Source organism: Cricetulus griseus (assembly GCF_003668045.3).
Source record: "Cricetulus griseus strain 17A/GY chromosome 1 unlocalized genomic scaffold, alternate assembly CriGri-PICRH-1.0 chr1_1, whole genome shotgun sequence".
NCBI lineage: Eukaryota > Metazoa > Chordata > Mammalia > Rodentia > Cricetidae > Cricetulus > Cricetulus griseus.
The window spans coordinates 118,349,848-118,367,068 of record NW_023276807.1 but is presented as its reverse complement, the minus strand read 5'-3'; the positions used below and the strand labels follow the sequence as shown (position 1 = coordinate 118,367,068).

At 41.0% G+C, this 17,221-nt stretch overlaps 1 protein-coding gene across 1 annotated transcript in view; it reads left to right on the top strand.

The window, feature by feature from the left end:
* Positions 1-17,221, top strand: part of Adgra3 (adhesion G protein-coupled receptor A3) — a 103,427-nt gene that overhangs the window by 53,367 nt on the left and 32,839 nt on the right. The window contains exons 8-12 of the mRNA XM_027386973.2: positions 707-871; positions 3,433-3,634; positions 4,396-4,551; positions 11,192-11,353; positions 14,416-14,619. Coding sequence (XP_027242774.1) covers positions 707-871; positions 3,433-3,634; positions 4,396-4,551; positions 11,192-11,353; positions 14,416-14,619 — 889 coding nt within the window. The remainder of the gene's footprint in view (positions 1-706; positions 872-3,432; positions 3,635-4,395; positions 4,552-11,191; positions 11,354-14,415; positions 14,620-17,221) is intronic.

Below are 17,221 nucleotides of genomic sequence, written 5' to 3'. Positions count from 1 at the left end.
ACATTTGTTTAGTGTATGCACATGTATTCTTTTGTGAATGCCAGGCTGTACACGTAGAAGTTGGAGGCTTTTGCAGCAATCGATTCCCTCTTGCTGTGTGTGGGTCTCAAACTAAAGTCACCCAGCACATTGGCAAGCATTTTTGCCCACGGATCCACCTGTTTTTAGAATAATCTTTCTCTTCTTTCTCTACAAAGTATTTCCTGTTAAATACTTTTATTTATTTGTGTGTGTGTGTGTGTGTGTGTGTGTGTGTGTGTGTGTGTGTGTGTGTGTGTGTGTGTGTTGTTCATGCACCTTGTATGCATGTGGTACCCTTGGAGGTCAGAAGAGGTCATTAGACCATGTGAAACTGGGAGTTACAAATGGTTTGTGAGCTGTTGAGAACTTAAACCTGGTCCTCTTCAAGAGGAACAAGTGCTCTCAACTACTGTGCCATCTCTCCAGCCTCTTCTCCTTACATATTTCTTTTTAAATCACTTCATTATAGTCCTGTATTTCATAAATATTTTATTCAAAGTCTTTGAAATGGTGTGACTTAAAACCATTTTCCACCTGTGAGCTGGCTGTTCTGTGTCCCACCATGCTTCTGGAATTCCTTTGTGTTACAAACCATTGTGCTCTGTTCCTACCCCTCCTATGGCTCTACTTTATTTTTAGGATCCTGATATTTCTCTCTTTAAATTTTTTTTTCTTTTTTCTGCAGTGCCCTAACCATTTCCAATATTCAGGCTGGATCTACTGGAAACTGGGGCTGTCATGTTCAGACCAAACGTGGGAATAATACAAGAACTGTTGATATTGTGGTATTAGAAAGCTCAGCCCAGTACTGTCCACCAGAGAGGGTTGTGAACAACAAAGGTGATTTCAGGTCAGTGATGTGAAACATACTAGAAAATGCTGGTTTGTCCCAAAGCTTTATAGTCTCAAAGATAAATAATTGGTCTCTCAACCTCAATAACAAAAATTGAGATGAGTGTGTGTATGTGTATCCATACATACACATATATGTGGATATTCACACATAGATATGTATCTAAGGAATATTCTTTGCAATAATAATTTCAGTATCATAGAAAAATAATCAGATACTTGAACTTTATTTGATACCTATTGATTTAAGAGTCACTGAAAGAATAGTTATTTTAGAAAAAAGGTGTGTTTTGAAAATTTTAATGCATGCACGCAGTGTATCTTGATCATGTCTCCCCCCATTCTCTGCTTGTCCCCCTTAACCAATGGTTTGCTACAGGTCTTACAAACTCCTGCTTTAGGGAAACAGTGTCTGGCAAGTTGATGACACTGTCTCATGTTTCTTTGTTTTTTTTTCCAATGACTCTTAATGATAAATCTTGAAAGGTTTTCTATTCTTAAGTCATTTAGTTCTAGACATCGTCATTGGGGGAGACACATAGACTTACTTTCTTGCCCCATTCAGTAATTCTGGCAATTGAGTCAAAAGGGATTGGGGAAAGGAACACCATTTCATAGCCCAAGACAGCTGTTGGGATCTGGTGGGTTCCAGGGCTCTTGTGAGATCTGCTGAACCAGTTAAGATCCTTTTAGATGGAGGAGGACCTGTGAGAGTTAATGACTTTCCAAGTTGATGTAAATCATCTTTCCATAGATGAGTTACAGCAACTTGTGTTTAGAGGCTTTTAGTAATGAGTTTTTAGTGTAAACAAAGGAAATACATTGCTTTTCAATCATGTATAAAGATTATTTAACTCTAAGTTCACATTGTTTCTGGTGTGTGTTGGGGGGTAGCTACCTCTTGGTTATAGCCTCTACAATTTTAGAGTGAGAAAGATTTTAATATATATCTTTGTAGTTTGGGACACTGTAGGAGTGCTGTCTCTCACCTTATTCCATCTCTCTGTCTCTGTCTCTGTCTCTGTCTCTCTCACAGAGAGAGAGAGAGAGAGAGAGAGAGGCAGACAGACAGACAGACAGACAGAGACAGTATTCATTATTTCAAGCGAGTGAGTAAGTTCATGTGCATAGAACACTGTCTGTGCATATACTTTTAGTTCTTAAAAGTATAATGTGCGACATTGGTTCATTTTGTGACATTCAGCATCTTTTATGAAGTAATCATGTTTTCCATTTATGTTGGGTTTTGTCTTTCATTCAGTTTTTTAGTGTTTTGCATGCTTAATTGATTAACGAATTATTTATCATCTGATACTCCTTAAGGAGTATCAGCACTGCTGTATTAATGATGTTTGGTATAGTGTTGCTTGATTTGTTTATGTAGTGTTTGATCATGGTTAATATTTTGATATGATTGATCTCTCTCAGCAGTTCCACTGCTATACATCAGTTATAATTTGTATTAAGTATGCACAACTTCCTTTTCGGTCTTCAAGAAGTAAGAGTTCAAATACCAAAGCTTTTTTCCAGCTCTGACAGGTGATGTGCTGCATCAGCAGGTTTGAGTGGCTCCTGGTAGAGTAACTTTTCACTAATAAGTTCTATTGAATACTGTGATGGAGGTATTCAGAACTTCTCTACAAAGTCTCTTATGTGAAACCTTACTGTACGATCTCTTTGTTGACATAGTTGGAGATTAAAGGTAAATGACATAGGCAGGTTCTGGAGGAATTCATGGGTAAGCTTCACACATAGTTATTCCTCCAGTAGAATCAAAAGGGCATCCAGTAGAATCAAAAGGGCAGCCAACAGCCATCATGCAGTGTTTCTGCGCAGGAACACCCCTCAAGACTCAGCACCAAGGCTGCCATTGAGGGCTGGTCTTTTAGGCTCTTTGCCCAAACCTCACAGACTGTAGGAGGGAGGCAGATCTTCAGCTAAGCCTGCAGTGTAGGCACAGCCGGTTACACTTAGTTAAACAGATCACAGGAATTCACCCCTCCAGTTCCCAAGAAGCCACTGATAGGGTCAGTTGTGCAAACAGGGTTTTCTCAGGATAGACCTAAAGGATCTGCCATGTCATCTTCACGCTTCATATTTCCTAGTCCTTGTTCAAAAGGCCAGATTCTGTTTTTATTAGGCAAGAATCTTCTCCCACATCGTATTTGTTACATAATTCCAAAGATATAATGACATTTATTAAACAGGACCATAGGATGATATATAGCACCCGTTTTCATTATTCTTGGCTGTGAAATAATTTCCTTAAACATTTGTAGCATCATTTAGATGTTGGATTTTTTTTTTTCAGAAAAAGTCATTTCATTTATTGTATTATACTATCAAAATATTCTCAGGTGATAGACTGAATAAATGCACCCATAGTAACTTTAAAAAGTATGGTGATCTTTACTCTCCCAGGATCTATCTTCTTTGTGACTTTTCACATTGATCACATTCATGTCTTAATCCTTTTTTTTTCTTTTCTGTGCCATCACCATTCTTGTTAACCTCTGCCATTCTAGGTTTTCTTAGACTATTTTGTCTCTGCCTGTGTAGATGGCCCAGGACACTGGCAGGCATCACAGCGTATCTTCAGTGTACCCGGAACACTCATGGCAGTGGAATCTACCCTGGAAGTACACAGGATGAAAGGAAAGCTTGGCGCAGATGTGACAGAGGTGGCTTTTGGGCAGACGATGATTATTCTCGCTGCCAGTATGCAAATGATGTCACGAGAGTTCTGTATATGTTTAATCAGGTAATTATAGGAAATTCTGATTCACCTGGATTGTGAATGAAATGGTGGTATTTTTTTTAAATGCCAGATAAAGGGTGAGTGTTGCGTATAAACTCTTTCATGTCTTTGGGATCAGGTGCTCTGTAATAACCCATCTTTTCCCATTACTGCTTGACCAGCCAGACTCCCAGATATATCTGGGTTTCCATAACCCCTTTTTTTCAGAGAGGCCCTAGAATTCTCGGCTGAGTCTCATTTTCATTGCTTCTCTGTACCTTTTTAACCTTCCCTCACCAGAGTGTGGTGTGTGTGTGTTAGATGTTTTCTCTGTTCCCCAGAACCCGCTTACCATTTATGTGTCAGTCATTGCCGTTAGAGTGTCAGTCAGCAAATCAGTAGATGAGAAACACTCCTGGCAGTGCTCCAAATCATGGAGATCAGAACTAGATAAGAGTTGCTGCTTTAGTCACCACTTGCAGCTGGAGAACTGGGAACAGCTTTCCTGAGCAACTGGGAGGGAGGTTTGTGTAGAATGTGGATAGAGTAGATAGAGCTGTGTGTTAACCTAGTGTGTCTTTAGGTATTGCTTTATTTCTTTCTGAGATTAATTTATTCCCCTTAAAAATTTAGGCTTTTTTTTTCTTTTGTCAAAATGTAACTTTCTTGAACTTAAAAACCTTTTGAGAAGCCTATTGGTTTTAATTCCTTGATAGATTTTATAAGACAGTTAACGATGTCAGTGTTAGTTCCTATGTACAGTGCTTGTCTGCCTTTTTCCATAGATGCCCCTCAATCTTACAAATGCTGTAGCTACAGCTCGGCAGCTGCTGGCTTACACTGTGGAGGCGGCCAACTTTTCTGACAAAATGGATGTTATATTTGTGGCTGAAATGATAGAAAAGTTTGGAAGATTTACCAAAGAGGAAAAATCAAAAGAGGTACGTTCCTACGTTTGGACTGGCAGTGTCAGCCAGTGGTAAGCTCTACTGGGAGAGAGCCCAGGGCTTCTTTCTAAAGTTGGTTGATGTTTTCTGTATTTGAACTCCATATACTTTTTTGATTTCCAAACTTGCCATTGAGAAGCTTATGTGGCAGTAGTGATGAGGACCTGTGTATCTGGGAGATGGAGGTGAGCTGTTAGCCCTTGAGCACTGAGGAGCCATGAATAGCGGAGGTAGGTGTAGTGAGAAAGCAGCCTCCACTATCTTGTGTGTTAGCCAGATGCTTCTTGTGGCTTCTGGGATTCCCACTGTCTACACAGCCACATTCCCCTCTTATTGGTTTAGTCAACTGGACCTTGTTGTAAACTGCCCCATTACTTTTCTTATGTAACAGAAGTGAAGGGCTGCTGAGGAACTTTTGTGTGCATGTCTGAAACAACATGGCACCCGTATACATAGATGATTTGTGTGTGTCTTTTAAAGGAAAGAGTGATTTTTGAGAAGGTGTGTATTTAAATAGGACACATTAGAACTATGATAAAACTATGGCATTCCTTAGGGGGGAGAAAACCCAACAATCCCAGATTTCAGAGCAGGAAATAAAAGAAAATTTATTTAATTTTTCAGGCAAAAATGATGTTTGTGTAAGTTGTGGTTTTGAATTCTTTACAAACTTGATATATTCTTTCTTCTGTGATGCGCCCACTTAACTGAGATGGAGTTAAAAGCAGGCAGAAAGAATGTAGGTCAAGTAAGAACTGAAGCCTGTTGAAAATGATCAGTGCACAGTTAGGCTACGGCTGAGCTGAACACAGGTCATGGGAGTCCTCACGCAGGATCCAGAATTGTATGCCACCTTCACTTTCGTCCTTGTCCTATAACCACAGGGAAGTTGCTAGTTAGACAGAGTCTATATATTTCTTTTTGGAAGAACCCACAAGTTCACTGCTGGCAGTGCTAAAAGGTAAAAAATATACCCTCTTTCTCTACATCATTTAACTAAGGATTTTCCTTTTTTTTCTTTTAGAATATTCCAATCTTGCATGCTGCTAGTAAGTTATGATTAAAGCCCTAGTCCATTTGGTGTTTACTTGATAGGGTATAGGTAATGAAGGAAGGAAAAATAATGTATGTATATAAATGGAACTCAGGGAATGGCAAGTTTGCTGGAGCAGGAGACTGTTTCAGCATGGTTGTCTGAACTCATGGACCCTGGTTTTTGGCAAGGGCCACTCCCCCCACCCAGGGGAAGTTTTGTTAGCCCTGGGAGTAACTGCTTGGATTCTGACTGGTGTGCTTACCCTCTGTTGGTGCTGATAATCACAGGGTAGCTGCCCACATGATTGCTCCTGCTTCCTGAAAATGGAGTGCTTCAAGTTAGCAGAATAATTACAGTGACATTTGGAATATGAGCACTGAGGCTTTATGTTATGTATCCCTCCTGTGCTGTGAGCGAAGGTAAAGAACTGCTTTTCAGTTCTCAACTTGTAAAGAGCAACAAGGAGGCCAGTGAGATGCTGGCAGTGCACACCTGGTTGATCCCTAGAACCCATATAAAGGTGGAAGGAGGGAGAAACAGCTCCTGAAAACTGTTCTCTGCCTCCACACACACACACACTAGGACATGCACTCACACTTGGACAGTGTACACAAACACCAGTAATCATAAATAAAGCCCCACCCCTTTTTTGACAAAAGGAAGATGGCACCATGGGTTACAAACTGTTGCCTGGTACTAGTGATGAATAGTCTTGCCTCCACGTCTTAGGTGGCAGGCTCTTGTTGGGTTATTAAATAATGGTTACTATGGGCTTTTTTCATTTTTAAAATTAGGATGATACTGGTTCTGTTTAGCTTACAGAGTTTCTATACACAAGTAAAAGAATTCAAAGGAAATGATGATGTGCCTTGCGTCTGGTTTTACAGGAAAAATGTGATTTTCTCATCTCAGAACGTATTTACTTTACAGTACTGTGGGTCCGACCTTACAGCTTTGTGTGTTCTCTCTGTAAGAGCTATCACAATCTAAGGATGCCCTGTCAAAGACTCCTAAGGGCTTCAGTTACTTCTCTGAACACTTAGTTTGGAGGGTATTTCTGACAATTTCTGTTTAATTGAGTAAAGTTTATTGTTTTTACTGAAAAGATGTCATGTCATCTTATTAGAAATCAAGAAAAGATAGACCCTGTGGTTGAATCCTGGAAGTATAAATGTATTTCCCTGTGATGTGGTGACGGTCATCCTGTGTGATCCTTTGGGAGCTGCTAGTTTTGCCTTTCACTGTTTATTAGTGTAATAAATAGAAATCATGGGAGTTAAGGACCGTGTTTTAAGTTAATTACTGATGCATTAAATTATGCAGAGATACTCTGAGATGTACATACCTAAGATAGATAGGCTGTTAAAGGAATTCCTCAGTTATGTTCAGCAAGGTCCTTGCAGTGGGTATACCCTGTGCTTCTGTACAGAGCTAATATATCTTAAGGTGATTTACTCCTTAAAATCATGCTTGATTTCAGCCAGTCCAAGCCAGGAGCATTGTATCAGGATAGCCACTGATCAGTAGATACCACCCTGACATACCTGAAAGGCATATTTAGTGGCCATAGAAAGGTAGCCAGTGTTGTCTGCCTGGGTATAAGTAAGTTCCTCTAGTCAATATGGATTTTATATTTATTAGAAGAACTTTTCTGATGAAGCCAGCCATTACTGTGACCAGTGATGAGAAGGTTCAGAAAGAGCAGGTTTGGTTTGGCATTAGAGTCCCTTTGCTTGTTTGGGTTTGTTGGTAGACCATCTAGCTTAGCCTACTTGGTAAGTTTTAGGCTTATGGAGAGCTTGTCTCAAAAGAAAAACAAGCCAAAAGTTGGTTGATGGTTCCTAAGGAACAATACCTGTGGTTAAGCTCTGGCTTCTGTACATTCAGATATATACATACACACACACAAACACTCCCCACCCCCCACATTCTCCCTCTCTCACTCGGTGTAGTATACTCAGAATTAGCTCTGAGTCCTTTACTGCCATCAGACTTGTCTATGTTTTTGTCTTTGATAAAGCTCATTCGTGCATGTTTCCGGTTGGTCCTCTCAGTTCAGTGTGATGAGTGAGTATGAAGAGGACCCTTTCCTTCTGACCCTTTGGTGACTGGAGTGGCCCACAGGAAACGAGCCTCAGGAGCAACTTCATGCTTCTTTAATACAGGCTGAAGTTTAGTTTTGTTTATTCCTTGTGTCAGGTTTCAGGAATTTTTTCTAATCTATTTTAGTTTTTTCTGCCACTGTGACAGGTTCTGAAGTCTTTCTGTAACGGAACCATAGAAGCATGGGGCATTTAGTGATTATCTGCTGTAGGGAAAATTTTGGTGACAAATCCTGAGTTCTTAGACAATCAGTATGGAATAATGAGAAAACTTGCTCATTCTCAGCTAAAGCAGTCACTCTTGTTAGCTCTATACCTCTTTCTAGGTTTTTTTTTTCTTTTTCCTTTACAGTGATTAGCATTAGTTCCTGTCTGATTCTGGCATTATCTGGAGGGCCAGAACAGGTGTTATTTGTTCATGTCAAATCATAGGTTTTCAGGAGGGGTGAAAAGTCTGGCAGGCCTTGAGCCAGATCCTCAGAAAGTTCATGTGTTTAAGTCTGGGAAAACAAACAAACAAACAAACAAACAAAACACTAAACACATTTCATTGCAATCATGCCAGTCTGTCATAGCTCATATTTGTGGTTTTGCCCTAAATGCAATCAATGCTTTGTATATAGTATCTCTGAAGTTTTCATAACCAAAAACAGTTCAGTTCTGGTGGTCACTGAGTGTATCTGAGGACTCCATCACACTGCCTGCTACACTTTTGCATAAAGTCCTGAAGTAATAGCAAGCCATAATAAAAGGCAACTAAAAAGAGCCATTCTTAATCTGCATTTAAGGATGGAGTTCATTCTATTCTTGTCAATGTCTGGTTGACAGGTGCTGAGAAAGGAGCATGTAGAGTTAGTAGTTATCTTCATATACTCAGAAATAAGGATGCTGGCTGCCATAGTATCTGCTGTTAGTAGGAAAGCATAGGATGGGGATATTCCCATGTTGCACATGAAGTCAAATGAGTGAAATTGTACAAATTGGGGGTGGCTGACTGCTGTTGCTCCTTCTCTTTGTTGCTCCCCTTACCCTCCTCCTGCTTCCCTCCCCCTCCCTTCCGCTCCCCTCCTCTATTTCCTCCTCCTTTTCCCTGCACCTCCTCCTTTTTCTCCTGTTCCTCATCTTCCTCCTCTCCCCCCTCCTTTTCTTCTTCTTTTTCCTCCTCCTCCTCCTCTTTCTCTTTTTCTTACTTTTCCTTCATTTTCATTTTGACACAGGTCTCACACTGTTGCCCAGATCGATCTTCCCAACTCTTGGGCCCAAAGAATTGACCCCTTAGCCTTCCTAGTGCTTCGCTTGTAATTGTGCAGCTCTGTGCCTGCCTAGTTGTTCCTAATTTTTCGACAGCTGATCCTGCTAATGCTTTATGTTTGGGAGATACATTCCTAGAGAATGTGTAAGTCCATTGAAATGGAATATTTTGATTATAATTCATTTTTCTCCATAATATTTTTACTCTGCTTAGTCCTCCATTGAAGTGATCTCAGTGGGAAGAATTCCGTGCTTGCTTTCTTTCTGTGCTATAAGCCTGAAAATGGGACACATTTGATTCCTGCTCAGAATCACGGTCAGTCAGTGTTTATTCAGTGATAATGTAAGTGGATACCACTAATAAACATTGAACCATGGAGTAAATGACCATTGATAGCCATTGGCAGTTCTACTGAACCTTGTACAGGGACTAAAGTATACATTTAAGTAACACACATTTTAGTTCCCTGACTGCAGGGAATTAAAACTAGGGCACCACTATGATGTTCTGTGGTAAGTGCAATACAATACAGCTCTTAGCTGCTTCAAGATGACAAAGGGTCAAAGATGGAGGGGCAGCAGTCAGGTGCCTCAGTAGAGGCCATAGTAAAATGTTTCCAGTGTTGATGAGTCAGAGCAGACGACAGACATTTGGTGATGCTATGTAGTCTTGGAACTTGTCCTGTAAGTGAAGTAGCACCTAGATGAATTGGTAGTCTCCAAAGAAATCTAAGATAAGCTCCCCAAATGATACAGTCTAGATGTCTTGATCAGGTTCATTTTCTCTTCCAGTTAAAGAATTAAAGGGCAGGGAAAAATCTGAAACATAAAGTGCCCTCTTTTGGCTCCCCTATAGTACAAAGTTTTATGTTTTAGAAAACAGGCCTACTTTGGGGATTGAAATGGTTATTTTTTTTTAAGACCAATAAAATAATGAAAGAAGCAAACATAGGTTGTGTGCTTGCCATGAGCTAGGCTTGTTTTTAGGAGCCTGGTATCCTGGAACTTAGTGTGCTCATCATTGAGAAGATACAGGTCTGTTGCCTTTTTTCCCAGTAAAGGGAATGCCTGGTCCAAGAGGTCTGTTCACTGGCATACTCTCTGAGAGAGATTGCTCTGCCCCATGGTCATAGAGCTGGGATCTCGTTATTCCCACTGGCCTGTTTTCTGTAAAGTGGACTGTGGTGGGGTGGATGGGCTGAACTTCTTTCTAAACCTCCATAGCTATCATTTTCATTCTTCCTGTGCAGAGTATCGGATGCAAAACAGGGTTGAGGGTCTTAGCTGGGATCATCTGGGATGATCAAAAGCCATGTTCTAAAACAGCCCTGGCTTTCTGGCTTGGCATTGCAGCTTAACACCTTTGATGCTTACTTTGTGGAATGAGGACCAGCCGGCCTGCAAAGCTCTGCTCCAGCCTCTGGAATATTTTTCCTTATCCTCTGCCAAGAAGTCCCTCTCATTAACATTTGGTGCTCTTCAGAACTCCCTTGACTTCAGTCTCCTTAGCCATTAGGCTTCCAGTGCATTTTCCTGTGGTAACTTGGCTGTAGTAACCAGTAAGAAAGTGAAAGTATTCCTGGTACTGCTTCATGCTGATGTCTATAGGGTGCAGGTGAAGAAATAACAGCAGAGTAAATGACATGAGTGAGAGAAGCAGCAGAGAAGTGAGCACCTCCTAGCATCATCTGTTGCATGGCTTTGTGCTTTCGGGTGTCCTTTGAGTTTCGATGAATAATAGGAGTTCATTCACAGTGGGGGAAGTCATACGTGTACATGTCTGAGAGCTTATAGTCCACACTGGCTATTCAGAGTGGTGGGTGTGATAGGTATTTTGAACTTTCTAGAAGGTGGAAGGGATACTTAATACACAAAAAGTGTTCATAATGGTTTTCTAGATGATGAGCTGACGTCTTTCAGTGACAACGTGTCACCTTCTCCTCCTTAATTAATCTAATTGCCTTTCTTTTCCTCTGAGATTCGGCCCAGCAGGCTTGTCACTAGTGATGTAGTGGCTACTTAAGTACTCTTTTGAGCTAAATATTACCAAATGACCATAATTGAATATGACGTTCATATCTGAGGACTTTAATGTGATTTAAGTGCAGATTTAGACAGAAGCCACCATCACTCTTTAATTTTCTTTAAAATTTTATTTATTTACTTTTTTATTTTGAGTATATTCAACAGCCTGACCTGGCTTTTAACACCTTTCTCTTCTCTCTCTCACCTTTCTCTTCAACAGCTTGGTGACGTGATGGTTGATGTGGCAAGCAACATCATGTTGGCTGATGAGCGGGTCCTGTGGCTGGCACAGAGGGAAGCAAAAGCCTGCAGTCGAATTGTGCAGTGCCTGCAGCGCATCGCTACACACCGCCTGGCCAGTGGTGCTCACGTGTACTCCACAGTAAGTGCAATATGGTCATGCGCCACAGGAGGATGTGATTATGGCCACTCCCACCTACCTAGAAGGGCCCCATCTCTTAACCCCATCAGGGGGTTGCTATCTCTTGTGTACTACTAACTAGCCTAGGATATCTTTCTCTGAAACATTTGAGAAGTTAATTTTGCTTCTGAGTAATCTGTTTTCTCCGTAACTGGAACATACTTTTGTATTATGTAATTTGAATGACTGCCACTGAAATAAATTCTACAACAAACATAAGACATGTTTTTAGGGTTCTGCTGGCATGCCACCACTGTCCATCCAAGGTAATACTTGGCTCTGAGCCCTGAAGTATGCTTTGGGAGATTGCCTGATAATTCATCTAGGGTTTGGTCTTAAAGGACCAGGATACCCTCCAACACTTGGAAAGCTATTGGCACCCTATAATAATCTCTCAGTGAAACAGTATTAAATTTTGCTCATGCTAAGTTGAACTCGTGAATTTCTTGGTGTATTGCTCATTTGTGTCCTAAAAATGTGATGAGCTAGTGTGTTATTCCCTTAACTGTCATACTCTGATTGATTCATGGTTTTCACCTCCTGACTATTACATTGAAGTTGAGTGTTCTACAGTTTGACCTGTGTACGATTCTGTGTAATTATTTTCCTGAGGCCATTTTGATCATGCTATGCATTATTATACCTTTAGCTGTATTAAGATTAGAATTTCTTTCCTGAATAATTAATAGAGGCCAAGTGTAGCTACTGTCTCAAAGCCAAGTTCATGATAGTTTCACTTGTAGATGCATGACCTGACTGGAGACTGACTTGTCAATCAATAGCCTCCGCAACTGCTTATACCTGGTCCCATCTTACAGCCTTCCTTATTACTCAGCTGAACCTCACAGAGAAGGGTATAATAAAAGTGGTAGTACATGAGTGAAGGCTGTTTCAGCATGTAGGATAGGCTCTAAAAGTTACACATTTGCTTACACAGCTGCCTCCCTTAACCCTGGGAAAGTATTCTAAGACCCCAGTGCATGCCTGAAGCCATGCATAGTCAAGAACTCTGCATATGCTGTCTTGTCTTCTGTGTTCATACCTTTCAAGCTCAGCTTATAAATCGGGCACAAGAAGAGACTGATAATAACCCCCAGTGATAATGTGGGATTATTGTATTAGTGAAGAAAGTTATTTATAACTCCTGAGTTGTTTATTTCTGGAAATTTCCATTTAATACTTCAAGACAGTGGTTGACCCTGGGTATCTGAAACTGGAGAATGTAAACCAGGAATGTGTTGTGGGTTGCTATAATAAGAAGGTATGTTCCCAGAGTATCAAGAAGAGGGCTTGTCCAGAAGGACAGCTAGTCCCCATGGGAAGATTCCTGTCTCAGCTGTGCTGGGTAAGACTCACCAGCAGCTATACTGGATTTTTGTGTGTTGTGATCCGGCAGTAATTTGGAGTGTACATTGTTAGTGTACATATATAATTAATGCTGATTTCACAGGGTTAGTGTGAAGCAAAAGCTTTGCATATGTAATTATCCTCACATGTCATCACTTGTGAGGCAAGTCATCACATTGTCCTTAGACTTACAGTTAATTTTGCCACCTTGGCAAGTTTGGAAGTGAAGCTTGTCACCTTTTCTTGTCCTGTGCCTTCCCTGGTCTGGGTGGTGAGTGGGAGTCATGCTGGGGGTCCTCCAGGGGTACCGACATGGTGGCTCATGGATTGACAGCTTGTACATCTTAGTGATCACCTAAGTTCAGGTCATTTTTGAATTTCTTTCAAAAGCTGGAGGGTCAGCAGGTGCCATCTGTTTTAGGCAATTATTCTGACCTAATTTACTTTTTGACTCTGTTTATTCCCTACCATTTGGATCAGCATCTGCCTTACTTTTCTGGGAAGGTGGAGAACCAAACAGCTGCTTTTTCCCCCCTCTTTTTCTTTCTGTTTCCCCCCTCTTTTTCTTTCTTTTTTCTGCATACAGTGCAGACAGCCTGCTCCACACGAAGAGACAGTATGGGTGATCTCTGTGTCACTAGTGTACCCTCCATTAGTTTTTCCTTCCTTAGTTATTAAGGGGGTCACTGATAGCTTTCTCACTTTTATTTCACAGCTCCTTGTCTAAGTAAAAGAATGTATTTTTTTATATAAGGTATTTTTCAAATTATTTTTATTATTTTATCTGTAGTGCTGAGCTTCATACCTGGGCCTTGTGTGTACCAGGCCTCTGCTCTATAGCTGAACTATATTGCCTGTCCTTGGGTTATTTTTATTTTTAATTTTTTTTTGTATAATTAAATTTTATACCATTTCCCCTTCCCCCTTTTCCCTCCAACCCTTTCCACACCTGCCTCTCCAACGACTTTTCTTCCAGAATCAGTCTTCTTCTCTTCTTCAACATGTATTTTTCTGTGTGTGTGTGTGTGGGGGGAGGGGGCATGCATGTATGTCTGAAAGAGTGTGTTGTGTTTGTGTATGTGTTTCTGCATGTGCTTGCATGCATGCATGTGCATGTGTTTGAGAGTGTGTGTGTTGTGTGTGTGTGTGTGTGTGTGTGTGTGTGTGTGTCTGTGAGAGTGTGTTCCTGTGTGTGTGTGTGTGTGTGTGTGTGTGTGTGTGTGTGTGTGTCTGTGAGAGTGTGTTCCTGTGTGTGCCTGTGTTCATGAGTGTGTGTGTCTATGTGTATGTGTGGGTCTGTGAGAGTGTGTGTCTGTGTGCATGTGAGTCTGTATGTCTGAGAGAGAGTGTATTGTATGTGAGTGTTTGTGGCTGTGACAGACTGTGTGCTATATGTTTGAGTGTGTATCTATGAGAGAGTGTGTGTTGTATGTCTGAAAGTGTGGGTGTCTTGACAGTGTGTGTCTGTGTGTATGTGGGAATATGTATTGTGTGTTTGTGTGTGAGTGTGTTTACCTGAGTTAATAAGAGACTGTGTGTGTGTGTGTGTGTGTGTGTGTGTGTGAGAGAGAGAGAGAGAGAGAGAGAGAGAGAGAGAGAGAGAGAGAGAGAGAGAATACCTTCAAAATCCCCTTTATTCTGTTATCTTTCAACTTTTGTTTGGTTGACTTTTGCAGTATTCGCCCAATATTGCTCTAGAAGCTTACGTCATTAAGGCTGCTGGCTTCACAGGGATGACCTGCTCCGTGTTCCAGAAAGTGGCTGCCTCTGACCGCACAAGCCTTTCTGATTATGGGAGACGGGACCCTGACGGAAATTTGGACAAGCAGCTGAGCTTCAAGTGCAATGTTTCCAGCACGTTCTCCAGCCTGGCACTGAAGGTGTGCTGTGTTCATTGGTCATTTAAAATTATCTGTGCTTAGATTCCAATACAGTCTTCTGCTTTATACAGAAATCTCATTAAAGGCTTTTGTTTCTAAGGGGTGGTGGTAAGAATCTTTGGAATATTGTGTTGCTGTTTTTAAGGAAACTCTGACGGGTAGAAGTAGACTTGACTGGCCCTATACATTTTTGCCTTCACACTTTCTTTCTTCATCTGGAAGTATCAAAAACTGTTTTTCTGATTGCCATGGTATAAAGGCAGATTCTTTAATACTACATATTAAAATATTTTTTAGCATATAAAAGTTTTCTATTGATTTAAAAATACTAAAGCATTTTCATACTGCTTTAGAATTATTGTGAGCTCTTGGCACTGTGCCCACATATCTACAGAAGTTAGCCATGAAGCTGGGCGTTTAGTCAGTCATGATGTATTTCTAAGTTTTTGGCAAAGAAGTGCAAATATATGACATGTATTTTTTTAAAAAAAAAAAATCCAAATCTGTGGTTAATATTTTTAAAAGTGACTTTTTGTTGTTGTTGTTGTTGTTTGAACAATGATAAGAAAAGCTTATTTACTGACTTTCAGAATTTGCCTTGGCTACATCAAAGCAAAGAACTCTAGTGCCAGAATTGCAGCCCTCTATAGACCCTCGTGTCTTTCACTTAGCTCCATTGTGTTCTCTGTGGCTCTTAGTTACAAGGAACTTTGTTTCTGTCTTTCCCTAAATGGCCTGGGAAACAGTTTTTTAATGCCCGCAAAATAATTGGTCACAGAGGTGCTCTGGTCCACTGATGGTTCCTGATATGTGTCCAATCAGACAATGGGTAATTTATGTACTTCCTCATCGCTTACCCTGGTGCCCTTCGTAAGGAAAGCAGGTATGCTAAATGTAGAAATACTGTAGCTTCCAAGATACAGTACATCTGATGAGAACATCTGATATTTGCCATATATTACTCCATATGGTGTACTCAGTGGCAGATTGGCCAGATTAATCCTTTAATCTTGGCTGATGAGAGTATGTGGCTCCCCAGCCTACCACTTGTAAGTCTAGCTCAGCTTACCTTACTGCACCTTTTATTGGCAAAAAAAAAAAATGCATTGTAAAGTGATGTTGAAGCAGCAGTAGGCAGAGTCCATGAGAGATAGGCATGTGTTTCTGAGGACTTAAATTTGGTAGAAAGGGAGAGAAATGATGCCACCCTATATTTCATCAGTTTCACAGCCTGCTCCATGTGTCAAGAGAGTGTCTCCAGCTAACAGTGAGGGCTTCAGGTGAATACTCAGTGATTTGCCCATTTCACACCATTCTTTTTTTTAAATTTTGGTTTTTCGAGACAGGGCTTCTCTAGTGAGCTCTGTCCTGGTACTCTCTCTGTAGCCCAGGCTGGCCTCAAACTCACAGAGATCCTGCCTGCCTCTGCCTCCCAAGTGCTGGATTAAAGGCATGTGCCACCATCGCCTGACCAGACCATTCTTTTTAAGTTCATCCTGTGACTAGAGAACAAGGCCCTCTGTGTCATTATTCCTATGTCATGAATGGTCCTGGAGAAGCAGCTTGGGAAAGCACATGCTCTTCATAATCCAGATTTAGATGGTTGAGTGTCGATAATGAAAAATGTACTTCAGCGTTGTCACTTTAACACAGGATTTTCTTCTCCCATAAACATTTATTCTGGGCAGTTGTTTATTCCATCTATTCATTCTTTAGAAAGTGTTTTTAAAACTAACTCAACTCCTTGAACATGGAGTCATGTGATTGTGTGGACAGACACAAACACACAAGCTGAACCTTTACAAAAGATGCCTTTACTTAGCAGAGGTGTCTGGCTTGCTTGCTTCTTGCAAATTCTGTTTCGTCTTTGTGCATCCATGCTTGTCCTCACTCTAGCTAATTTTAATTTTCCTATGCAGTCCTTCCTGACTTATAGTGTGGACTCTTCCTTATAAAATAATTTTGGTTGAAAATATTGTTGTTGAGAATGTAGGGGATGTACTTGAGCTCCTGTATATTCTAGATGAACAGTATATGATGCTGTGGAGTCTTGATGGCCTGTGTGACATCATGGCCTTTGGAGACCTGTGCTTGCTGATGATGACCAGCATTACAAGACACCACCAATTACTAGCCTAGGGAAAACCAAAGATCATGGGATGGTTGCTGTTGAATGTGTCCTTTTGTCAAAGTCCGTAATTTAAGAAGACATCCTAAGGAGCTGCCTGTATTTACAAGATCATTGTATGTTCCTTAAAGTCCTTCCCTTACCTGGGCTACTGAACACTGGCTGCATGTACCATTATTGCCAAGCTAGTTAATGCAGTATTGAAATGCAGTACTGCCATGTAGCTGCTGCCCCAGCCCTTGAGTGCTCCCTGGCCCTACAGTGTTTCTGTTGGGAGCATTAAGCAGACCTTTCCATGTGTCAATATGGTGTCCTCCCCAAATCTGCCCCAGTGCAAAGTTGACCTTGTGCTCCCCCTATGTGAACACCAAGTCTCTGGAGGAATCTGCCATTGACTTGTGCATTTGCCCTCAGCTCTCCTGCCCCATACCTCTTGTTACTGCTTCTCCTCTCTATCTTGCGATAGCAAACTTC